General features: G+C 39.1%; 1 protein-coding gene across 2 annotated transcripts in view; it reads right to left on the minus strand.

Moving 5' to 3' along the window:
• Window positions 1–2,747: 2,747 nt before the first annotated feature.
• NUAK1 (NUAK family kinase 1) overlaps window positions 2,748–27,277 on the minus strand; it is a 67,832-nt gene continuing 43,302 nt past the window's right edge. For both annotated transcript variants that reach the window (XM_054988639.1, XM_054988640.1), the window contains exons 3-7: window positions 17,982–18,133; window positions 16,652–16,717; window positions 11,158–11,277; window positions 10,717–10,849; window positions 2,748–7,459 (exon numbers count right to left, since the gene is read on the minus strand). In XM_054988639.1, coding sequence (XP_054844614.1) covers window positions 6,315–7,459; window positions 10,717–10,849; window positions 11,158–11,277; window positions 16,652–16,717; window positions 17,982–18,133 — 1,616 coding nt within the window. In that variant the 3' untranslated portion in view covers window positions 2,748–6,314. The remainder of the gene's footprint in view (window positions 7,460–10,716; window positions 10,850–11,157; window positions 11,278–16,651; window positions 16,718–17,981; window positions 18,134–27,277) is intronic.

Below are 27,277 nucleotides of genomic sequence, written 5' to 3' on the forward strand. Positions count from 1 at the left end.
ATGTACATTTCTGTGTTTGAATGGACATTATGGCTGTAAAATTATCGAGACTCTGATTTTACATATTAAATCCATTGTTCAATGTCCAATATATTTATATCCCACCTTTTTCCATCATAAAATTCAAGGCAGCATACAAAAGTTTAGACCCAAACCTTTATTTGCAGCTGAGAAACTATATTGTGTCTTCATGACAGAAGACATAAATAATACTCTACAACTTTATCTTCCTTATGGACCTTCAATCTCCTTTAAAGAACAAATAAAAGCAAGATTGGACCAAATGTTAGATTCTCCCTTCTATTGCCTGTACAACATTAACCGGTAACATATGCCAAAAGCCATTGAAGGCATCACTTCTGAAAATATCCAGAGGTTTTCCTCATCTCAGATGTGTGGTCTGGGTGCTGCTTTCATCCTTGACACTTTTCCCATTCCCCTTCTAGTTTATCCCAAGTATGAGTATTTCTCCGAGTTCAAGTTTCCTGAGTGTATTTTGAGAAGATCAGCCCCCCATTTCTTTGTGCTGGGTTTAATGTAACTGTTATACTATGAGAATTTAACTGAATTCTGTCTCCTCACAATTACCCAAAGGATTTGTGTGTGGTAGGGCGATTCCATTTTTGCATGAAAAAGAGCAAGGTCTCCAAATCCTTGATTACCTCTCTGTCAACATTTAGACAGGCAGTCAAGAGAAACCCCATTCTCCCTGCTGAGTTAATAAGCACTGTCCCCTCCCAGGCATAGCTAATGGTTTATGGAAGCTCAGGGTCCCTGCTGTGTTAAATAGCAGTGTCCCATTCCACAAAATATAAAATATACCAAGTGCATTCTTGAATTTACATGTCTATAATTTTCTGCAGTCACAGCCACACATAAATTTCATATGTCTGAAAAGAGAAAATACAGTTATACCAGGTATGGGCTGCCTATTTCAAAAGTCAAAGTGTGACATAAACTATTTGGCCTGATACAATTACAAGTTTCCTTGCCTGTTTTTTTTAAAAAAAAAACAAAGGCCAAAAATGGGTATTGGAGTTCCATGCCAAAACCCTTTCTGAGTTTCCATGACCAAAAAAAAAAAAAAATTACAATGTAGGATACTGCATTATTGAAACCTGCTTCACACAAGTATTTGGCAACCTTAAGATTTGTTTTTTAAGTCATATTTTAGGCTATGAAGGCTACAAATATAATTTGGACAACAAGTATATTTGGAATTGCTATGGCTACAAATTATAATTTGGAAAACAATTCCCACTGAAATCATCAATAGGATATAACTTCTGGAACATGGTGAGGACTAAGCTAATGGAGCTAATGCAGTAAACAAAGTGTTGGATTTGCATGTGGGGAAAGCAGTCATTTAAATGGCTACTCATCTCATTGGTAACCTTGGGTACATGACTTTCACTTATCGTCATTCAAGCAGTCATTCAAATGGCTACTCAGTCATAAATCTCATTGGTAACCTTGAGTACATGACTTTCACTCATCAACTGACTCGATAGGAATATTGTAAGGATTAAAAACAGGCAACTCTTTGAATATGACTTTGAACATTTTGAGAAAGCATTTGGTATGAATAAGCAAATCATTTGTGCCTGATATCCCATCCTTGTCAGAACTGTTAATCTGCCACCCTCAATATATGAAATGTTGGCATTCAAGAAAAAAAATTAAATTAAAAATAGGTAATTCATAGGAGCCTTACATACTGCTTTCTTAGTGTGCTATCATGAACTTTATGAGTGCAATTTTATGTGAACTTAAATGGGAGTAACTCCCCCCAAATTAAGCAGGATTTACTTCTAAATAAACAAGATCAATCAATAGGAACATAATACTATAATGTTGCAAGTATGTAGAAAAGTATTTATAGTAACTGAGTCCACCTTGCTGCAGTCCATCTTTTCCCACAAGCAATACAGCTTCTTCTATCTGGATTTAAATTTTGTGGCAAGACTTTAAAGTGGGGACTTTTTTTAAATTAGCGTGTTTTATATTTAGAATTTCAATCTTTTTTTTAAAAAGTTGTTTGCTAACCAGCAAACGTTCTTTTCTGTATAGGGAGTAGAACAGAAAACAAATTGTTGATGAAATTCCTCATATTAAATAGTTATCAACAAACACCAAAAAAACTGGCTTCCAGAACCTAGGGACTGAACTGTTAAATAGTAATGAATGAAAATGAAATGCTGGTCCATGTGTAAATTTGTCTTCTCCCAGGCAACCTATTTGCAATCTAAAAGCTACGCTTAAATCATTCCACATCTGATCACAGCAGATGGTTGCCATCACTACATATCTAATTATGATCTGGATTACACAATCATTAACATTTAGTTGTGTTTTTTTTAAGAAAGTATCATTTCCTCTCCCCTATTTCAGAGTAGGATATCCTTGATTACAAATGAAGTAGAGGTATCTGTATCTGAGAGACTCCACTTTTTTTCCCCTGCAGCACACCTGCTGTTCCTCAACTGAGAAAAAGAACATCACAGTAAGCTATTATGTGATCTATTCTGGTAATAAAGATGAAAAACTTGATTCTTTCACTGTGCAGAACTGCTCATAAAACACGTTTCAACGCCCACTCACATCATGTCCCAATACATACATGAGACAAAAGTGGTGGTGACTCTTCTCTGTGCCACATTTGCTTGAGGAAGGTGTTGCAATCCTGCTAAAAATGGTCAATAAACACTTCTCAAAAGTGTCGAGGGAGAAAATCAAAGTCATTCACATTTACATTAACTTTTTATTTAATAAAAAAACAGATTAAAAATACAAACACTTTGGGTGATTATCCAGCTTTTCCCCCCTGCATGCCTCATAGAGATCAAACCAGCCAATGAACAAAACAAAAAGGAAAAAAAAGTTATTTTTAAAATGATAATGTTTTGGCCAGAGCTGTAAGATAATGCTGCACCAATTAAATTACACCAAAATATATTATTATACCTTTGAAATGGCTTTCAGACCAATAAATTAAAAAAGACAAATTCAAATAAAAAAGTCAACTTTGAATTACAAAAAAAAAATCCCAAATTAAATTAAAAAAATACACAACGCTAATAATAACAACAATGTGCAGTCAAGTCTTCTTCTTCTTCTAGGAATGATAACATACCAGTAAGTCCCTACAGAACATTTTTCCAGTTTGGCAGCAATCAATCAATCATTCACATTTGTACACAAGATGGCAGGCCTGGGCAACAGCCTAGGCAGAGCTCAGAATTCAGGGCAATTCTGACAGCAGCAGTTGCAAGTTGCAAGTTCCCTTTTCTTTGCTACATACATTAATTAAATATTTAAGTGTGCTGAATGACCAGGTGGTGTAAGTCAGTACAGTTCCATTGAAATTAAGCTCCATTAGGACAACTGAGACAGGTCCTGTCATAGCTGCCAAGGAGCAAGGCTTTAAGTTAATACTACGTTTACCCAAAAATGACACTGCAGATCTTAAGGCCTCTCTAGTACTCTAAATTAATTTAATACATGAGATTAGAAGGGGAGTTCCAAGTCCTGAAAGGATGGGTGGCCTTGAATACCACAATCATCAAACAGTATAAAAAAGAGAAAGAACCTTTCTTCACCAAAGAGCAAGGTAGAGGAGGGATCTTTCAGTCCTTTGGCATCGTGTCTGCATGTGCATTTGTATATTTATGGGGGGAATCAATGTAATCTTGACAAGAGTGGATAATTAATTTGGTCCAGTTCCTCATAGAGAAATACAAACATCCTGAAAAATCAGAAGAGCCATTTGGGTAAACTAGTAGTAACTTTATCCTGATTAGTTTTCCTGTCAGATTGAGAAGTGACAATGCTACAAAAAATAGGCAATTTGGAAATAGACAAAACTGTTTTAGCTTAGATATCTTCATGTCTACTTTGGAATCTCAACTTTGGCACTAATTCTCGGAGGCTTCTGAAGCCCATATTTAGAACGGGCAAAATTCTGTTGCCAGCTGAAGTCAGGAAGTTGGCACTGGTTAAACACAAGAACAGAACTTTGGCCTATTACTTGTAGTTGTGTTTGAACGTTGTCTTAAAATGTAATGCTGCAGACAACGTATGTTGTTACTTTTAATAACCCAACTGTTAATATGAAGGACTGCTTGCTGTGATAACTGTGACCAAAAGTGGGCTAAGTGATTATTGCCCAGGCCTGTCAACCAAATAGTGCCTATTTTAAAAGAGGCTTACATTCACATAATCCAGTAGACCCAAGTGGTACCTTTATGGGAGCTGAAGCCTTTGATTTTAAACTAGGTCCATGAGGCATACACGTCTATGTCGTCTCCTCTTTGAACCCATTGGCCATACAATATCATCCACAATACATATACATTCTCACACTAAATCCCTCATCAAGTCTATTCTCCTGTTACCAACTCTTTAACCATACTGTGTTCCTTCCAAATGTTCACTTCAATACTTTCTAGGAGTCTGGAATTCTGTGCAAAGAACCCTCAGAATCTGCAGCCACAAAACTCAAATTCCTTAACAAAACTAAAAATTTACTGTATCGTTTTGCATAAGTGTTAGCAAATGTATGATATACCTTATAATAAGGTAAGTTTGACTGATACAATACGTTTGATTGATCGTTATGTTTTACACAATTTACACAGATGGAACAATTAGGGTTTTTTTAAAGATTTTTTTCCCCCTCCTTCAGATTTCTTTCCCTGTCTTAGGGAGGGGTTGGCAGATCTCTTCCTCAGATCTGAAAGTGTTTAATGGAATTAGCCTCACTTGTATTCTCACCTGTATTGATTTTAGCTCCTCTCTAAGAGCTGGACGGCTTGGGGCAGCACAACAAGGAGGATGCCAAAGCTTCGCAAGGGCTGTACTCACTCCGGGACATCAGCGGCACACAAGTGAACAGTGCTACCAGCTGGGCCCAAGCCAAGTCCCTGCAGTGTTGCCACAGGGGCTAGGCTTCAGTTGCTTCCATGGCAGCAAGTGGTGTGGAAGCAGGCAGAAATTATGTCCACCCCTGCCTCCACCCGTTTATCCTGTTGCACCTCTGAAAACTCTGTGACTTGCCTGGCTCTTCTTTGCTCTGAATCTCTTTCTGTATTATAAACATTTCCTTCTAATGAGATGTTTTGAGTTGGGATCTGTGAAATTTAACCCTTGATTGATGTAGATTTTCCCTTTCATTTATTTCTGTAAATCTGGAGTTCGTAGGGATTAAGGTTTCCACATGAGTCTCATCCTAAACGTTAGACCTGACTCAGTGTCTAGCTGGGACTAGAAAAGATAGAGAAAATATAAGTGAAAGAAGACATAAGATGCAGTCAGAGAATATTAGGCATGCTTGAGTTCCTATAAAACCAGTGCAACACAAGTGCTTAACTGCATGGTGAAGTTCGACTGATTTTAAGGTAACGTCTATTTTGAATAAAAGCTGCCAACTTTTTTTTCAGGTTTTTCTTTGCAACCAAGGAGGCCAGGATTTTGTTGTTTTAAAAATGAAAAAAAAAAATCTGATGAAGCTATTGCTTTGTTAAATTAGAGGCCGTATTTTGTGGCTTTCTGGCTATGCAGATTTCCAGAGCCCCAGCTTTCATCTTTTTGTTCAGGAAAAAAGATAGCTTCTTTCTCTCTCTCAGTTCTTCATTCTTTTACTACATGCTACAATCTCTTCTTTGCCTAAATTCTATAAATACAAAGCACTTCCCCACTCAAGTATTAAACACTTTTCACAAGGTGGCACTATCACCTGATAAAAAGCAGTGCCAATCATTAGCTGACTAAGGTACCTGTATGGGTGCGCGCAGCACGCAGCCCATTATTCTGGATCAGGGCACTGTTTGGGTGGAAATCAGAAAATGTCATTAGTTTAAACATCTGGACATTTACATAGCCACCTGCAAATTATTTCTTGTGCTAAACAGCTGATTTACACTGCTGTTAACATTATAGTTTTTCCAGTGGTTAGTTACTTTCTCTGGCATAAATACATGCACCCTTTTTCCAGTTTACCCTTTGTCTAGCTTCAGCTTACAGCCACTGGATCATGATCTTTTTCTGTCTGCTAGATTCCAGAGTTTTTCTTCTGTACATTATGGTAATTTCTTTGGACATTAGGTAGTATTTTGATTGCATGAGCTAAAGGTTGCATAAAGAACATGAGATGAATTTTTTTTCATAACATAACTGAAGCATTTCTGCTCAGCCCCTTTTTTCAATGTTGCTTTAACAATGCCAGAAAATGGACTGTCAGCAAATTGTTAACTAGGCCAACTCCATCATAAAGGTACCCAAGACCCTTCCTTCCAAGCCCTGCTATCTTCACTCCGCTAGTTCAGTTTGTTACAGATCTCCAGAGCTTTCTTGTAGACCTGAGTGACATCATCCATGTCCATAAGGAGGGAAAAACTGCTATCAGCAGCCCGATTCCGGTAACGTTTCAGATATTGTGGCCGTGAGCGGTTCTGGAGTCCTTGGAAATCCTGCATCTGTAGGACATTTTCAGCAGACACACAGCTTCTTATTCTCAGCCTGTTCTCTTGCAGATCCACCAAATCAAAAGAGTCATTGGACAGGATGCTGTCATCACTAATTACACTAGAAGGGCGGCTATAACTTCGAGATAATCCATCTCCAGGGAGGACTGTTTCTTCCATGGCTTCTAGCATTGGTGTGTCAGGGCTCACCAAAGCTGAATCTGTGCTACTGGTGGAATACTTGCTGCTGTGTTTCAAAATACCCTTGCGCCTGTAAGAATGGCTGAAAGATTCTATCCTTAATGTCTCGATGACACTTGGGGATGTGTCACTGTTTCCTGCCTCTTCATTATGGTCCAAAAGTTCTGAAGATTCACTCCGCTCTGGAGACGAGTAATAACCAGATTCTCTCTGCTGTGTCTTCTTGAGGATTCCTTTTTTTGGCATTAAGGAAGACTGCTTAGTGCAGTATTTACCCGTTACCTCCCCCTCTACAACACTCTTAATAGACATGCTTGTCCTACACAATTCCTGCTCCATTTTAAAAGTGGAGGGTAACACTGGACTAACCACTCCTTCTATGAACCCTGCACTGTGAGATCGATGTTCACTGTTGCTCCTTTTCTTCAAGATGCCTTTTGGCCTCTTGGAGTTAAGTTTGCATGCACTGTCTCCTCCTCCTTCCTGGATAGACTGTGCAATGTCGTTTTCCTTCTTTGATTTTTTCAGGGACCTCTGTCTCTCTAACATGACTTCAGATCCTTTTGGTTTGGAAAGGCACTTCAATTTGGTATCCGTCTCTGGCTGGAGGCCACTAGAACGATGATGCCAATCTATAAACCTAGACAGCAGAGGAGACTCAGAGTCTTGCAAGGCATCGCAATCACAAACACTGCTCTTGTAGCCCCAGTTAACCCACCAGTGGTTGGCTATGTCTTCAATGGTTGCTCTGCGCTCAGGATTCACCATCAACATCCATCTGATCAGGCCACGAGCATCTACAGACAAAAAGAACACCAATTCCATTTTTAGACTTTTTTCATTTTGTGACTAAATCCAAAAATCTGACAAAGCAGTGATTTCAATTCTATGGACCACAGCTCCTAACAATTATTATGACAAAGGAAACAAGTGCAGCAAAGTGATGCAGGAGAAGCCTAGAGCCATAGTTATTCATCAGCCATCTATCTTTATGAAGTGCATACATCCAAAGCATATGTACAAATGCCTCTGAGTTCCCTTCCAGATGAGAAATGGTCTTATATTATACACCGGACATTCAATCACTATGCCCTTAGTATCACTGAAGTATTAAACCTGTGTCTGGGCTGTGGTGGTGATGGAAAACGCCATCAAGTTGTAGCCAACTTATGGTGACCTCTGCTGGGGTTTTCAAAGTGAGAGACTAAGAAAGGTGGTTTGCCATTACCTGCCTCTACATGGCAATCCTGGTCTTCCCTGAAGGTCTTCCATCTTATTACTATCCAAGGTGGACCCTGCTTAGCTTCTGAGATCTAACAAGATCAGGCTCGCCTGGGCTATCCAGGTCAGAATGTGTCTGGGATGGACTATTTCAAACGTAAAAGGGGCTCACAGGACTCCTTGGTAGCCTTTAGCTTCAGTCTTAAGTTGTATCGCCTAAGCACAGATTTACCACCTCAATCAGAGCTACGATTAGAATAGTGGATTTGCAGCAAGCCCAAGTTCACTATGAGGAAGATGATTTTTCCTTTGATAGAAATGCTTCCTGTTATATAGACAGGCAGGCAAGGGACTTTCCCCATTTTCCTTTTGTTATCTCCAGGCAAGTGGAAAATTTCCTTTGGATGATCAATGGTCCGGCTGATGTCTAACGCTGAGAGACCCACCCTCATTTCTCCAAATGGAGCAGGAATTCAGATGCATTTTCTATTCCCATGTTAAAGATTTAGATTGTGAAAGTGAATCTAATAAAACCCAGAAGGAAAGTCTGTTGCAGCTAAAACAATAAAGCAAATTGTGGTACCATAAACTAACATATTTAATTATTTACCGTGGCATAAGATAATATTTCATGAGCCAGAGCCTGCCCTGTCAGATGTATAAAATACAAAGGAATAGGATATCTTGACCTATCATGTTAATATTAGGTAGTTTTCCATACTTATTTGATTTCTAGCCTCCTGTGTCCCAAAGGCTTGGTGCAGGTAATATTTTTAAAAATATAAAAAACCCTTACAGATCTTATTATAGCCTTTTACCAACACCACTGCACTAGAGTTTTTCTTTCAAAAGTTTTTTAAAATGTATTTACAATATTTATGTACTGTCAGCACAATACAGTGATTAGCGCAGTGATATCCACTCAGTGGCTTGGGAGCTACATGTAGCTGCTTGGCATTAGCACTGTTCCCTATGGCATCCTCCTTGCATTTCAGAAAAGTGGGCAACTTGTTTAGACATTGGAATGGATTTCACTGTTACTATGGACCCAAGGTTCAAATCCTCACTCTGCCACTGAAGCTTGCTGTAACCTTGAGCCAGTCACACGTGCTCAGCCAAAACTTTTATTCATTATTTTATATTCCATTTCTCTCTCCTTACTATATGCTATGATACAAGAAAAATACAATTAAAGACAGACAAACAAACATGAGAAGGGAAGGGAAGCTTCAAAATGTAAAGCAGGTCTTCCCTTATTTCTCTCCCTCTGCTGGCGGATCTTCCTCAAGTTAGGCTAATGCCCTCAGGCCACAGCTGAAGGACAAAGCCCTTTGGCTCTTGCCCTTCTGCTCACAGGTAAGGGCTCGCACCTCTGGGCATGCACCCACACTATACAGACTTGTGAAAAGCAGAGGAGAAAGCAAGATGTTATTCAGCTGCTGCTACACAGCTGGGTAGCAGGATCTTCCCCAATTTCTCTTCTGCTTACCTCACAGATTTGTTTTGAAAATGGAGGAGAGGAGAAGAGTGTTGTAAGCTGCTGTGAATAGCTGAGAAGCAGCATTCATCTTTCTGTGCACCCCTGTAGATCCAGAGCAATGCAGTAGCTAGTGTAGAATTAGGACAGTGCAGACTTGAGTTCAAGTGTCTATTGCATGATTTTAGGCCTGCCACTCTCTTGCAGGCTACTTGACCTTTCAGGGTAAGTGAGAGGGTAAAATGGAGGAGGGGGGAATTTTGTATACTGCTCTGATCTCCTTGGAGGAAAGGTGGGATAAAGATTTATTTTATTTATCATTTATTTTAGTCATTTATTCCCCACCTTTCTCCCCACTTTATCCTCACATCAACCCTATGAGATAGGTTAGGCTGAGAGTGTGTGACTGGCCCGAGATCACCAAATGAGCTTCCAGAGCGGGGATTCAAACCTGGGTGTCCCAGGTCCTAGTCCAACACTCTAAACACTACACTACACTAGCTCTGTAATACAGAGAGAGTCTTAATTTCCACTGAATGTAGTGGTCACATCGGTCATACTGGTGCATAAAGATGGAGCAGACCTCTATGCTATGCTTGGCCCAAGCTGTTTAAGATTAACTGTAACTATTATCCAAGAGGAAGCAGTACAGATACCAGAATATACCATGGCTCAGTATGTGTCTGGCAATAGCTATAATTTCCAAACAATCATCAAGTATACCTTGAGTCAGAGCACATTTCATTTGAACTTATACAGGCTCGAATGATGAGTCTGAGAAAAATGATTACAGGCCTCTTATCAGGCACAGCTGGCGAAAAGCACTCCTTCGTCATTGCTACCAGCTGGGCATACCAACAGCTTCAAGCCCGAATGATCAAAAGACAAATGATCAGAAGACACAGAATACCTTAGCATGCTATATATAATGGTACATTGTGTTGTGATTGGTCAGACATGTTATCTATAACTATACTGATTCTTAAATAGCATTTTGTATTAGGAACCGTGATTTAAAAACGTCTTCCCTGCTTGTTCCATTTGTGGTTCTGTCTGGCCAGTGATGCTAAAGATTTGCAATATATCTTCTGCTTTCACTGATTCAGGTACGAGGTTTTGCTGCTATGGAGGCCCTGGGCCACTAGTAGGAACCAAGGCCTCGGATTGAAAGTATCAAGCAGTGTATGCTGCAATCATGCTGTTTCAGAATATAATAATAATAATATGTCAAGAACTGTGTGATTTCAATCATCGATTGTCCTGTTTCATCTACCTAGGTCTTCCATAAAACAAAGATAAAACGAACCATTACAACCCCCTATGACTTTCATTCACTGTGTGAGATCATTTTCATACCTGAGGGTTGTGTTGGCTCACGATATTCTCCACTACTGATCTGCCTGATTAGATTTTTGTGATCAAAGCCATCAAAGGGCATCGTTCCATACACCAGAGTGTAAAGCAATACACCAAGGGCCCAGCTGTCAACCTAAAACACAGAGACAAGAAACATCAGGGCTAGAAAAATGGGCTCCTAAAATCTATGAAACCACAAGAGAACCAAAACATCCAGCTATGTTTAACAAGGCTTGCACACATAGGTATCCTGTGCAAAATCCAGACAACGGTTTGCAAAACCAATGACAGCAACAGAAGGCCTTTTAAGGATTTCCCTCTGCAGAGATGAAATATTTATTCTAGTTAACAACACAAAACTATGGTCATTTTCACTGAAGGCAAACCATTAGACCTCAAAAATGTTATACCACTTCTTGCAGTGCTTCTCATTTTGCTTACCTCTGGGCCTCGATAAGGTCTTCCATTGACAATTTCGGGAGAAGCATACAGTGGACTTCCACAGAAAGTCTGAAGAAATTTATCTTTTTGATAAAGATTTGATAGTCCAAAATCTGCAATCTGTAATGAGAAATGTAAGAAGGTAACATACATATTAAGAATCAACTGGGAGCCTTGGCATCTTAATAAATATTGCTTAAGCCAGGTAGTATAGGAGACAGCATATACTGCTCTGAAGTGAGAAGAGCTTTCCTATATTAGGTTGCAAGGTTCTAATCTTTGGGGATTAGAAAGTGTCTCTTGTTTGACAAGGCCTGCCCTTTCACCATTTTCCCTGGACTGTGATTGCCACATCTCAAGATATGGCGGGGGGGGGGGGGGGGATGTAGCTTTTGTTCCACTATCAGAGTCTAATCCCTGTATTTGTTTTCAGAAAGACATTCTTCACCAAGTCAGAGTTTCTAGTGAGAATTTTGCCTCCTTTGCTTGATCAACTCATTTGCTGGAGTCACCTGTATTGTTTTATTAAAAGATTCCCTGCATCTCTGGCAGCTACCTGCCATTTATCTCTGGCATGTTGTAATCAAAACAGTGTAATTAATTATGGGGGTGTGACACAGATGTAATTTAATGAATGGAAGATCATGCTTTAAGGAAGAGAGCTGATTAAGATGATGCATGGGGCCCTTTTCAGTCTTGCTATTTGTTCATTTGTCATTGTCTTGGACTCTATCATGCACAAGACAAGAGTGAGATAGTAATGCAACAGGCATTTTAACTTTTGTCACTCTTAAACATGCATTATATGCCATTCAGCCACTTCTCTTCACTGTGCTGGCTGATGCATGTTCACTGCATGTCACTATTCCTTAAAGCAGTACTGTGCAGGGCCAGTGTCAACACATGGGAAGGTGGGGCAGCCACAAGGGTTCATGGCTTCCGGTGGGGCCCACTGCTGCTGACTCCCTATTCACGCATCTCCTCTGATGCCTGCACTCACACCCTTCCACTGCCTGCTTGAGAGTGCTTTGCTGCCTCTGCTCTCAGCTGCATATGCTGCCTAGTGCTGCTGGAGAAGTGCATGCGGGTGATGCACAAAGCATCAGCCTTCCTAGTGGCCATGGCAGGGGCACACTTAGCTTCACACACCACCCAGCACCCTCAGAGAAAGGGCATGCAGGCAGTGTGGGCAGCTGAGACTGCAGGTAGTGGGAGAACTTGGGAGTGGGCAAAGGAAGGAGGCACAGGCAGACGGGGGCATAAGGGTGGGAGGGCAAGAAGGTAAGAGTAGTAGTGGAAATGGGGAGGGAGGTTTGAGCACTCTCTGTTCAGGGCCCCACAAAACATGGAATCAGCCCTGGTACTGTGGACTGTGATTTCATGTCCTTGGCAGTATATTTACAATATACATATTGAAACAAACTCAGTATTTTCAACCTGTGTTCTTGTAATTCTTTAGGAGCAGATGTCTCCTGTAAAATCTTCACTGTATGCTGAGAACCTCACTGGAAGCAGCTGGTATACAAATGCAGTCTGCAAATGTATTCTCAGGGCTCAGGTTGCACTTAATTACCTTAAATAAATTCCACTTTCTTATCAAGCCACTCTAACTAGCCTGGAGGAAGTAAGTCTTAAGCTAAAGAACAGTGCCCTGTCAATCCAAACTGAATTGCTTCAGTATTAGAGCATGCAGGCTGGTCCATGGAATTCACTTAAATTGAAGGAATTGTTAGTGTTGGTTCCAATATAGTATGGCATGCCTGTTGAGGACAATCTTTATCATATATATATAAATATAAGTATGTATCATTTTAGACCAAAAAATTAGCTCTGTGCAGACTGCATTCATGTTTTCATTTCTACCACTCAGGAAAAGGTATTTCTATCATGGCCAACTCCCATAATCACAGACTGATGTTTATCAGCTTTTCCCATCAGTGCTGTCATTTTCCTCTCCCCCTATTATGGAAATAAATTAATAGTAGCCAAGATTCCTTCATGATCTTAGTACTTAAATGGAGCCAAAAGCATTCATTCAAAAACGGTTCAAAAACAGAGAGTGGCTGCTGAAAATCCAGACTTTTTTATTACCCATACTTTCAAGGAAATGACTGCTTCCGTTACTTACAATGAATGTGATGAAAATTACTTTCTAAGTATAAAGTTTGTACTTAATCTATTTGAATTTAATGTAAATTGACTCTTCTCTCTTAGTTTACAACAGCTGAGAAATTGGTCAATTTTATAAGGGCCTCTATCAAACACAAATTTCTGAAAAGACAGAACACTGCTCATAAAATCTCAGATTTGCATGTGTGATATACAGTTCTAAAACAGAACTATACTTCTCAACACACCCCGCCGATTTCCTTCATAGGTAGTTCTGTTTATCCCGTTTCCTTTTTCCAACCTTCTGCTGTTTGTTACTGAATATTCATTTTCTGTCCCTTCTTCAGTTTTTTTAATAACTCAGTCAATTAACTGATTTAGGAAACATGTTAGTCCTTTGCCTTAGGCTTGCTACTTTTTTAGCTGCTCATTGTGTACATAAGTAAAATGACACTTTCAAAATGCTATTAAGGACTGGAGGGGCACTATTAGGGAAACAAAGTAAGATACAGTTTGTAGAGTGGAGCCAGGACATGCACAATGCTTCAAGTCAACGTTCCATCATTCCTCCAATTAACAAGGATAGGAAGAAAGACTTCTGAAAGCACTGCCAGCAGTCATTTTAACTTATCTGTGAAGGTGAGTTACTCGAAGAAGAGAATTGTACCTGCTTTATGTAACCTTAGAGATTGTTCTACTTAAAATCAATATTGCTTTTGGGGTTAATAAAAAATACAGTAATAAAATACAGCATCAATGCCTTTTCCTAGTAATGATCTTACATTGACTTGTTTTCAACCTGAAATGCTAGCAAGCATCAACATTTCAAATTAAAGATCTAAAATTAGCAATGTACCTTGTGTCCTGTTAAAGAGAAGGGCAAAATTGGAATTCTGAACCTAACCTTTATACATGAACTTCAAAATTTGGTATGCCATCTTTAAAATGTCCATTGCCTTCCTCTGTATATTTAAATGCTACAACATACCAGTAACATCGGAGAGGAAGCACAGGAAGACCTGCTGTGATCAGAACTCCAGAGCATTTTTTCCCCTTTGGTAAATAGCAACCACAGGAGACCGTGATCTGTGTTAGAAATATTAGAGGGGGTAGATTTCCTTGCAATGCCATTTTTTACCCCTATCATACTTCATTATTTCATCTCAATTTAGTAGTACCCTCACAGATACTTATATTCCAGTGCCTGGCAATGTATGGTTTCCTCTGGGTATGAACTGGCATTTCCAGTATGACAGAAGACTAGAGACAAAATAGGACGTTAATGCCCAGTTCAGTGATGTTGGCTTCCCTCAGAGGCGCCGTTAGAACTGTAGCATGGACATAGTAAACATTAGCTCCAGAGAGTGTAAGAATCATACTTCTGCAATTACTTTCTTGAAGGACAAAGGCCACAAAAAATAACAGCGAAAGGTAAAGCTAGGTAGGTCCTTAATGCCTTGCAAATTTGAAATTAACAATGGCTTGTGCCATTGGGAATTTTTATAAAGTACTATGTATAGTGAATTTCATGCACTGGATAAAACATACTATACAGAACATTAATGAGGCTAGATCTCTTACTACAATTAAACAGCTCAATTAATGTTTAAAACAGTGCACAGCTAATTTCCTTGAAATACATATTTCCAACTGTTTTCAGAAATGAGGTCTTCCAGATTTGCTCAACTTCACACCAATAGTTTACAATCCCAGATGTGTTTCCTTGCCAACAAATATTGTTTAGTGAAACATCAGGGAGGGGAGTAGTCTCTGTAATTAATAAAGAAACCACAAAAACAAACTCTAAGCCTTATATTATCAAGACTGATAGTGGAAGTTAGTTTGATATTCAGCACTGTGCACATGCCTAAGCAGCAAGATGTAAAAATAAAGCTTCATTTGAGAAAATCTAAAGAGAAATATAAATGTGAAAGGAATACAGTGGAAACCATCTTCATTTTCCAGTTCTTCTAACTGCTTGTAAGTTCATCAGTAAAGTATATAGGTGCTTGCACGTGCATGTATCAGGAATATTATTATGCAACCAGAGGAGTTAGCCATGTTAGTCTGTAGTCACAAAGTAGTAAAGAGTCCAGTAGCTCCTTTAAGACTAACCAACGTTATTGTAGCGTAAGCTTCTGAGAACCACAGTTCTCTTCCTCAGATGCATCATGTCATATCTGACAAAGAGAACTGTGGTTCTTGAAAGCTTATGCTACAATAAAGTTGGTTAGTCTTAAAGGTGCTACTGGACTCTTTACTATTATTATGCAAATTATTTTTGCCATATGCAGTAACACTCAGAAGTTGGGAAAGTATGAATAACGTGTGAATAGTACAACCCGTGTTTACTTTCCTTCAGACTTCAGCTGAATACTTCAGTGTTAAGCATGCTTACTGAAAGCAAATCATATTGTACCCAGTTGGATTAGCTTCTTGGTAACATGTTTAGGATTGAGATGTAAGAAGTGTTTTACCAACACAGAAATATTCCACATAAGGCCTATCAATAATAACATTGCCACGAACAAAACGTAACATATGAATGGCACTGCAGCAAAATTACCACAACCTGAGAGCGATATGATGAAAGAGGAAAAACTCAGGATTGAGATATTATCTGTAAGTGGCCCAGATTATGATTTAGCCAGAACATGCAACATGTCATGAATAGCAGAGAATACTTCAGGTGATTCAGAAACACAGAGGTCATATGCTGGATATAAGCTTAAGCTTTTCAAATCCAGTGCCAAGGGAAGAAAACCTCCATCAGATAATTATGTATGTACCATTTTTTTAAAAGCAGAAGTTTGAACCTGGAAATAGTGCTGATTTCCCAGAACAAAATCACATATCTTGTATCATGGCCATTTTTTTTTTGGCAAAACAGAAGAATGAAAAGGTCATTCCCATGCTTTCACTTAAGATTTTTGAAATAGCTATGACATCACCAAAAGCCAATCTAAAAGCTATCATTGTGTCTGAAGTTCTAAGGCCATTTCCTAATGAAGGACATGTGCTTTGCTTGAGTTTATTTTGAAATTCTGTTTGCTTATTTTTCAGATGTGATCAAAAGGATGTTCAGAGTGCACTAGAGGAGGCACTTGGACCTTGTAGTCCAAGAACGTTTTGTCCTCAGCAGCCAGCAGAAAATACCATCTGTAAAATAAATTGTCTTGTGTGGAGATTCTACTGTTTCTACTGTTAAAATGGCTATTGCTTCTCTGAAGAGGGGAAAGAGTCTCCAAATGAGACAGAACTCAATTTAGTGCTTAAGACTAATTAGAAAGAATAATCTCCACATCTACTTCAACAGATGCTGAATAGCAGTAGCTCTGCAAAAACGTGTTCAGATAATACACAAACAACAGAAAAAGATCTTTACCTTAATATTACAATTGTCATCCAGAAGAATATTTTCCAGTTTTAGGTCCCTATGGACAACGCCATTCTGAAACAGGAAAGCAAAGCGCTCAGGATGGACAGAAAGGAGAATTTGTGGAGGAGCTTAATATTGGATGGATTAAAGAAGTGAACCGGCAGGGTGGTCTTTGCATTTACACTTCAGTCATAACACTTGCAGCCTAGGAACTAGTGACAGGAGATGTATTAGTCATTGGCTGTGTGGTTAAGAGAAGAATGACTGGAATCTGTCCTCCCACAAAGCCTGTAAAACAGCAGGGGGACTCTTTTCAGAACTTAATTCCAACTCTGATCCTTCCCTCACTTTGTGAAAGTAATCTGTTCTTCCCGGGCACCAAAAAACAATATCTGTCGATAATGATAGTCTTTACTAAAGGTCTACTTCTTCCAATGCTTGAACTTTTAGGGATGATGAGTTATATCCCAAAAAATACTTCCCTGCCTTTCAAAGGTAAGTACAGAGGATCTAACAATCTAAGCTTACGTCACAATGTGGTTTTTTAAATCCAGTTAGAAGTAAAGTTATGCAGAAATCCACTGTAGATTGTCCATGTTGTGAAGCTCTCTCTTAACTTATCAGAATAATTTTAAAGGGGAAAACTGCTATTAAAAATAATTAAATCCAGACACCCCACAGTTCTACTATATACAGAACATGACCTATTGTTATACTTTTATACAGTATGACAAAATCATTTCAAGTACATTTTCATATTTTAACAGTGCAATCCAAAGAACACTTGCCTGGGAATAAGCACTATTGAAGAGACATGAGTAGGATTCTAAGTACACTTGCTTAGGATGGCACTTTAAAAAGGAAGAGATACTTCTTCAGTCACTTTGTGTAATGCTTTTCATGGCACAGAGTGTTTTACAGTGCTACCCCAAGCAGAGTTATACCTTTCTAAGCTCATTGATTTCAACAGATTTAGAAGGGCTTAACTCTCCTTAGGACTGAATTGTTAGAATTCCATTTTTCAAAATGAAGTTTGTGGGAGGAGGCTTCATATGTGCACTTCTTATACTGCCCATTCGCAAGCATGAATGGTGTTCCCCAACATTAATATTTGAGCAACATGAGAATATAATGAGCCCTGAAATGTAATTCACTTTTTGTGATATATGGGAGCACTATGTAAGAACAAATATATGCTTCAATGTGATATGTGTACATATGAAGGTTTCTTCATATAATTTCTACAAGCTCTTATCACGTTTTTATTGAAGCTCTCCTTTAGCTGCCATGGAATAGTTTTGCTTTTCTGTTCACAATCTGGAAGTTCTTAGCTCACCTTGTGGCAGTAATGCACAGCAGAAACAATTTGCCGGAAGAAGTGCCTTGTCTCCCGCTCATTCAGCCTTCGCCTCTCACTGATATAATCATACAATTCCCCTTTGCTTGCATATTCCATGATGATCACAATTTTATCTTTATTTTCAAAAACTGCAAATAAAAAATCCTGCAGTTAAAGTGATGAAGTTTAGAATTAAACACACATAGAGAACAAACCTTTGGGGGAAAACATGTGCAAGAAAAGACATGGAACACTGCTCTGCTCTTCTTTTCTGTGCGCCTCTTGATTCTCACCTGCTGCACCGTACTTCTTTCTCTGTTCTATGCCAGGTATAGTCCACTGCCCCACAAAAGGCAAGCAGGCAAGCCTTTCATTATGTTTCACAGAGAGAGAGAGCAAGTAAGGGAAAGGGAAAGACTGTGGGAGGGAAAGGCAAATTGCCTGAGTAATTACTGGTTATGACTGCTACTCACCTAGGCAAGAAGGTAAGTGATTTACATTGGCTGAAATATTACTGAAATACTGTGTTACTCCACACTCAGGTGTATGCCCAATATACTTGAAAGGGGCTGCTCTAGTCAAATGAGTCTTTAACACAAGCCAACTAGAAACTGAACATTTGTCTTTGGATATACAGCCACAACATGAAAAACCCCGCGTATCACAAGCACAGGCATACATTTCATATATCCCAGGCATGCCTTATATTTATTTATTTACTTAATTTATATCCCACCATAAACGGTTTACATCATTCGCCTCACGTCCATTTCATCCTCACAACAGTCCTGCGAGATAAATTTAGGCTGAGAGTGTGACTGGCCCGAGTCACCCAGCAAGCTTCCATAGCAGACAGTGGATTTGAAGTTGGGCCTCCCAAGATCCCAGTCAAACACTCTAACCACGACATCACACTGCCTTGCCTGCTAATGGTTTTCCAGATGGGGAAAGAAACCCCAAAAATTCAAATAATGTGCTTTGTAATTGACATTCATCCTACTACATGTTTGAAATGTAAGGCTTTTAATTTTTTTTAAACTTCATTTTTACTCCTTTACAAAACCAGAGAACAAGTAAAGCTATCTTTGTATAGAGAACATGGGAACATCCAATGAATATTTATAACTATATGTGGGATCTTTGTAACTATAAGGTGGATATTAACCCTAGCTGTCATCACACCAAAAGAAAATAACCTCTATTCCTCATGTAAATAAGCTTTGTACCTCTAAGAATCACCAAGAGGCACTGACAATGAATGACTGATGGAAACACTAGGGAAGGGATCAAAACGGGGTGGCACCTGATGTCTGTCAAGCCCTGTCTTAGCATAATTGGTCCAATGCCTTCAGACAGCTATAACAGAACTCAACCAATGGGCATTCTAAGAATTATATAAACAAATCTACAAGTCTCAGCACTGAGACACAACTTTGTTCTCAGGTTCGCATATGTACTAAACTATACTGTAAACTAAACTGTACATGGCAGAGCACTGCAGTTTTTTCTGTCCTATTAAACCATTCAGCAAAACTGTGTGTGTGTTTGTGTGGAAGGGGGAAGCAGCCATATAAACATAGGCTGCTGACTAGTTGATTGTCTAGCTGCTAATAAAGCACTGATTTGTTCCAGTGATTGCATCCTAATTAACAATGAACTCTGGAAATGACATGTGCTGTCTCTGGATGGATTACAGAGTAACAGCCTCAATCTGATAGCCTAATTTTCTCTAGGAAAGAATTGTCATACTATTAAAATGACCTCACTCGTTACTGACAAAATTAGTAAGGCAGTCTTTATTTTACTGCAGTGAACTAAATAATTAGTTAAAAATAGGTATCTTTCTTGGCCCTGCTACCGGAGATCTTTCAGGTGGTGAGGAGGAGCTTCATACATACATAGCAAGCGCTTCATCACTGAGCTATGCTCTCCCCAGGAGCTCCATGTAAATCTCCTTGAGAATTTCTACCATAAGCAGGGTCTGTAACATTTTCGTCCACTGCGTCTCTAAGATCACAGTAATTCTTTATTTCATGTTTTCGTTCATTTCATTTATAGCCCACCTTTCTCACTGAGGCTCAAGATGGATTACATTTTTAAAAAAATTTAAACAGCGTAAGACATCCAGCAATGATGCAATAGGATTATAAAAATTAGGAAACAACAGAAACCAAAAACTATCTAAGGCAAGGCATACCACACACAATGCAGACAATGGATTATAAAGGCAGAAGACAGCGCAGTAAAAGCAAATTAATACATACAATAAACACTGCAATAGACTAAAATTCTGTTCCCTCATAAAAGCACCCTACTGGACAGTTCCATTACACTGCAATTCTAGCCCTTTTATAAAAATGCCCCCTTGAACATTTCTGTTTTGCATATTCTGTGGAACAACAGACATATGAGAGATTTCCTGACTTCCTTGGGCACTTGCATAGTGCAAGACACTATCACATGACACTAAAACAAGATACTTTCTATAGTCTCAATTTTCAGTACCTACATGTTGCTATGTAAATATATTATCTATGTGAAAACAGGCTTTCTAGATATGCATTACTGCATGAATTCATCTAGATGTTGTATTATTTGTTACAAATAGTAGAAAATAGTAAATACAATGCCTTCTGGAGGAGCTAGGATGAGACGCAATGTACAGTTTAGCAAGGGTGAAAGTCCAGAATATCTATAATATTTAAAAGAGGGACACAATGTCATAAAGTTGAGAAGCATCAACACAAATCACTAGAATACGTAAAGGGTTATCAGTACAAACGAAGGGAAGTTAAATACTGCAGTTATTACATACCTCTACATTCCATCATGAACCCAGTATTCATGTACAGCCTGAAAGACTCACAATTTAAAAACCACTTGCATAAAAACACATCCTAAACAAGTCTTCCCAGATCCCACTCAGGTCTATTTAGTGGGCTTACTTCCAAGAAAGAGTTCGTAGAATTGCACTGTTATCCAATTTCAATCCTTTTAATTGTTAGCCAAATACCTGGCAAGAACTGAATATTCTTTAAAGTATCATGGAATTTTAAAAAGTGCAAGTTGAATAAATGTTCCTGTATAAACCTATCCATGCGTGCACTCAGATCAGGGACCCTACATACTTTTCTACCATCCAAAGCATTTTTTCAGTGATGGCTTAGAGCTCCTTACCTAGAGAAGCTATTTATGCTTTAATTGTCTTGGCTTTCAGCATTTTGGTTAAAAGTATACTTTTTTCTGAAGGGATTTTGGATAACACGTTTAACTGTTCGTTGCTTCTTCCTTTGACTGCTGGGTTTCTACATGTAGAGATTTTTTTTCTGGACTGATTAAATTGCTGGTTAATTGGATTCAATTTTTATGTTGGCTTTTATTGGTTTTAGTTTAGTATTAAAATTATTATTTGTCTTCATTAATTGCTTCGTGGGTCCTTTCAGCCAAAAAACTGTACTACAAGCACCTCAAATAAATGAATACATTTTACTGTTCATTTTACTGTGATCGCAAGAAACTGGTCTCCAGAATGTGTATAAATGTATAAAAAACTGGTCTCCATAATGTGTATAAATACCAGTGTTTACATATTATTTAATCCCAGCAGCCTACATTAAATTCCACTCCTCAGAAGCTGAGAGGGACAACACCGTAGTAAAGGCTCAAGATGTGAAGGAAGACACGCAATGCAGTGGTATAAAGAGCCTTTCCAAAAGGCAAGTAAATCTTCGTCCAAGTAGAAGGAAGTGTTTATATTCAAACAACCAATAGATCTATTCTTTCCACCTTAATTCTAAGAACAATGTGTTTGTTTAGTCTGGTGTGTGTGTGTGTACACGTTGTATTCTTTGTTTACAAACAGGTAATTGAAACAGCAACTTTTGGCTTGGGACTTTATTAAAGAATAAAGAAAAAGTAAAACTGGAAGAGAACCTCCATTCTCATTATCAAAGCTGTATCTCAACTGAAGCACATTTTGTAACATCATCTTTGTCAGACCATTATTCTTCATCACCGTCTGTTCTACTATCATAACTTCTAAATGTAATCTGCCTACTTAACTATATTTAGCAGGCTTGAAATGATGAGCTCAGCTTCTATTCAGAGCTGTAAACCTTGCTAGTACAGGGACTTCTCTCCGTATCTGCCTGCTCAGAGCTCTGGAATGCCACTGCATTGCATCCAGTGAGGCATAATTTTCCTTTTAAAAACGTAATTACTTATCAAAAAGGATAAAATCCTATAGGGCTTGCTGAAAACAGACTATCGAGTTATCCCCCACACCCCAAAACCCAGTAATGGTTTATGGACTCCACTGATAGAAATGCAACTCAAATGAAAGTAAGCAAACAAAAAGACTCAATAGTCAATACTACTTTGGTTATACTTTTAATAAACTGTTTAGTTGTATATATCTCAGATAGAACAAAAAATAAATCTTCATTTCTTTTTAATTTCATATCTCTGGAATTGTAAATGGGACCTGAAATTATGGCAGCAATGGACTTCCACCTTGAGGGCTGATGGCTTTCCATTTACACGCAACCCTGGGATAAGAATTTTAGTTTGTTGTTTTAAGAGAGGCAACCAATCTCTTCACATTGGAACCATCTGAATTCTCCTCGTGCCTTTCCTGTATATCGGAGCAATCTCCTAAATTAGTTCCAGTGTGTTGACATTCCTTCCATCTGGTGTCTTTCCATAAAGTGGTATTTTTATTACCCTACTTACAGCAGCAGACAGAAGTACCTTTGCAATGATACAAAGTGCTCTTTTATTAAAGGCCAGCAAAATATGAACAGTAAGCGAGTTTTGCCTTTAATTTTAAGAACACCGGACAGAGTAACATTTTCATTCAACTCAGAACCATATGTAAAACTTGACTGGGCCTTTGCTTTAAATTGCTGCACTGATGTTTTAACTTTTAATGACTTTATTAAATTTAATTTAATGACCCAATGTTTGTGCATTAATAGGTACAGCAAATCTACAAACTTCCTTGTCTAACCACATTATCATCCAATAAAGCATTTGAGTGTAGACACTGCTTTTTTCCTTACTGCAGCTTAAAGCAGCCCAGATGAGCCACGTTTCATTGGGAAAACTGTATGAGGGTAAGAGTTAACCCCGCCCCCTTCCCCGGCACTGCAGCCTCAATCCATCTTCACCCTCCTCCCCAAATGCATGGAAGCTTTTTGCATCAAAATTACATGGTCAAGGTGTATAATAACAGATCCCCAACATCCCACACAGTTCAGTCCCCTGATATGGCCTTAACTCAATATAGTATACAGGGTAGCATGAACTTCTCTTGGGAAAATTCGGTGATGCATTTTACTCATGTTCAAAGTAGAGTTGTGCAAATTTAAATATTGGTATTTTTCAGAATTGGGTCTCAGAAATCCAATAAATATAGACATATTCAGGACCAAAAATACTAGTGTTGTATTCGGATCCGGGTTTTTTTTGGGGGGGGGATTTGGTTACATTATTGCCTATGGAGGAATTTTTCTGAGGGTACGGCTGGAGGGGTTGTTTTTCATGCAAACTACACCAAAATTGCAGTGGACTGAGGGCTGCCTGTTCTCTGACGACTCTTCAAGTTTTAAGAAGACTGAGTCAAGGGGTCCAATTCTACAGGCCCCTGAAGAAGGTCCCCCATCTCTGGGGGGGGGATCCCATTCTTTCTCCAGGATAAAGAAAGCACAAGAGCAACCACCAACCCAAAGCCTCCCAAAAGAACTAACAAAGCCTAACAGAACCAGAGAATCCCAGCAAAACCAACCTTATTTAGGTATTATTTTGAATGCAAGGAAGTCAAGGACCACAGAGTGCCAGACTCTGGAGGTTAGTTTACTTCACACTTCTTTCATTTGTAATCACTAGTCTGTTGGAAAATCTGGACTTCCGGTTTGGGATTCATGGAGGTCTGACGCAGCTCCATTCGCGGAGCTGACCGGACTGCCGTTTTAAGCGGCCGGCGGGGGAAAAATAGCCCGCGGCCGACTGCTCTCAGGCGGAGAGCAGGCAAAGAACGCTCAAGACCCTAGGGTGTGTTAGATCTCGGACGAGGGGGGGGCCCTGCACAACGGGTCCCCTCCCGATCCTTGAGGTCCCACCCTGCGACAGGTCGGCTACAATCTCTGCGGCAGTTCTGGGGCCAATTCGGCTGGCATAAGACCTACATACCCAAGCTTCGATTGGGGGAAGAAACGGAGAGGAGAAGTCAAAATCGAAACAGCGATTACAACCCGAGAAAAGTGAATGAGAAGGTAAAGATCACTATCTTCTGATACGGGACAGATTGATAAAAGCAGAGAGGAATAAAAGTAGATTTTCAAACTGCAACAGGCTAATGATAAAGAGGGGAAGACTCGGCAAGAGTTGTATTTGAAAAGAGACTAAGTTTAAAGAAGTTGTTAAAGGAATTGGACTATTGTTTTGAATACTTGCGGTTATGGAGCTGTGAGAAAAAGATACCATCGCGAGACCTACTGTGGGAAGTTGGGAGACAGGAAGTGCGTAATAACAATAGAGTTGTTGGAGAGAAGCGGCCCTTGCTGGAGGGCAGGAAGAAGGGAATCGCCATCTTTGAAAGGGGAAGGGTCGCGGCCTCAGCGGAAAAGGAAGTAGGCCATCTTGGATTACAAAATCATAGAGAAACCATAGAGAAAAGACGCCCGACATTTTGGACTCTTTAAAATTTAATTCTTGCAAGAAGACCGGGACATTTGAAATAAAAAGACATTATATTTTACGCCACGGAGTTAAGGAAGAGAGCGGACTCGTGGGAGCGAGCCAAAGCAAGCCCCACGATGTCGAAAAAAGAGTGGCAATCGGCAATAGAAAACCTGGACAAAAAACTTTTAGAAGTGATTAAAGAACTTAAGGACACGAAATTGGAGTTGATTAAAGAGGTTAAACAGACAGTAAAATCGGAGCTGTCAGATGTGAAGAAAGGTATGGAAACAATACAAAATGAATTACAAGGAACGCAGCAGAGAGTTAAAGCAGTAGAAGGCGCGATGGAGAATTTAGCAGACACGCAACAAACAGAGATGAGACTGATGAGGGGAAGAATGGCGGTTGCGGAAAGTAGACACATGGAGAAGCAGCTGAGATTTCGCGGTTTGCCGGAAGTGGAAGGAAAGACAGCGCAAGAACAGATGACTGAGGTGTTAGCTGAATACCTGGGGAAGGAGGAGGAGGAAGTTGTGGCTATCCTTGATGTGGCATATCGCGTAAACTCGAGAATTGCAACCCAGAGGAAATTACCAAGAGATGTGATTGTGCAGTTTACGACACGAAATATGAAAGAGAAGATTGTGACTAAACAGTTTCAAGATCCATTGGAGATTGATGGCAAGACAATTATCATAATGAAGGAATTACCTAGATCAGTGTTACTAGATCGGAAAAAATATAAAGTGCTAATCCAGATGTTGAAGGACATGAAAATCAGGTATAGATGGGAGCTTCCAGAAGGTGTGTCCTTTGAATTTGGAGGGGCCAAAAAGCGCATTAGATCTGAGCGAGAGATGGAGCGATTTATAAGGGACAATGAAAAAGACTTACCAACAAGATTATGAGTACGGAGTGTAAAGTTTTATCTTGGAATGTAAATGGACTAAATTCACCGAATAAGAGAAAAAATATTTTCCACTGGCTATTAAAACAAAAATGTGATATAGTTTGTTTGCAAGAGACCCATATTCGAAAGCAGGATGTAAAATATTTAAAATTGGGAAAATTGGGCAAGGAATTTGTAGCGGCCTCCAACAAGAAAAAAAGAGGAGTGGTGTTGTACATAAAAGAGGAGCTACAGCCAAAATTTGTAATGAAAGATGTGGAAGCCAGATTTATAGCAGTGGAATGTACCTGGGGTTTAAAGAGAGTGTTGGTAGTCGGAGTTTATGCACCTAACGGTGCAAAGGAAAGCTTCTTTGAGGATTTGAGGAAGCAATTAGAGGATCTTTCATACGACCAGATAATTCTTGCTGGAGACTTCAATGGAGTGACAAATTTGGAATTAGATAAAAAGACAACAACGGCACAAAAGAAAAGAGGACTATTACCAAAGCTCTTTTTTGAGTTGATACAACAGGAGACTCTAGAAGATGTATGGAGAAGAGAACATCCTAAAAGTAGACAATTTACTTTTTATTCTGCAAGGCACTGTACACTATCAAGAATTGATATGATCTGGGCCTCAAAAGACTTAGCATTATGGACTAAGGAGGTAGAAATAATGCCGATGGTAGGCTCAGATCACAATCCAATTATGTGGAAATTAGGGAAAAGGAGAAAAAGGAAAGCATGGAGAATAAATGAGGACTTGCTACAGGAAGGAGAGAATATGGAGATGTTGAGAAGAGAGACAAAGTTCTTCATACAATACAACGTAAATAAAGAAGTACCAACTGGCAAAGTTTGGGACGCTTATAAGGCGGTTATAAGGGGCATACTAATGGACTTAAATGGTAGAGCAAGAAAAAAGAAAGAGGAGAAAAGACAAGAGATCGAGGAGACAATAAAAGCCAAAGAAATACAGTTAAAAAAGAGACCAGGGAAAAAGAAATTATATCAGGAAATTAAAATACTTCAAGAACAGTTAACAGCAATGAATAATAAAGAATTGGAGTGGAATCTTAAAAGATTGAATCAGAAAGCGTTTGAAGGTGCAAATAAACCTGGGAAGTATTTGGCGTGGCAACTGAAGAAGAGAAGGGAAAAGAAAATAATAAATAAAATTTGCGAAGACAATAAAACGTATCTGGAACAGACTACCATTAGTAGAGCCTTTTACAAATTCTACGCTAAGTTGTATAATAAGAAAGAGGTAAATAAAGAGTCAATAGCGTTATATTTGGAGAAAATGAAACTTCCAGTAATTTCGGAAGCTTGGAGAAATAAACTGAACAGTGAAGTAACGGATGAGGAACTAAGCAAGGCAATACAATCTGCAAATCTAGGAAAGGCGCCAGGGCCAGATGGACTTACGGCTAAATTTTATAAGACAATGGCCAATGAACTGACACCATTCCTAAAAGAGGTGATCAATGGAGTTTTAAGGGATCAAAGGATTCCGGATACCTGGAGTGAAGCGAATATATCATTGATCCCCAAAGAGGGCCAAGACTTGACTAATGTGAAAAATTATAGACCCATATCATTACTTAACAACGATTATAAAATCTTTGCGAAGATACTGGCGGAGAGACTGAAGGGGTGGCTTTCGGAAGTCATTGAGGAGGAACAAGCAGGCTTTTTGCCAGACAGACAAATCAGAGACA

This window comes from Eublepharis macularius, chromosome 9 (genome assembly GCF_028583425.1).
Source record: "Eublepharis macularius isolate TG4126 chromosome 9, MPM_Emac_v1.0, whole genome shotgun sequence".
Classification (NCBI taxonomy): Eukaryota; Metazoa; Chordata; class Lepidosauria; order Squamata; family Eublepharidae; genus Eublepharis; species Eublepharis macularius.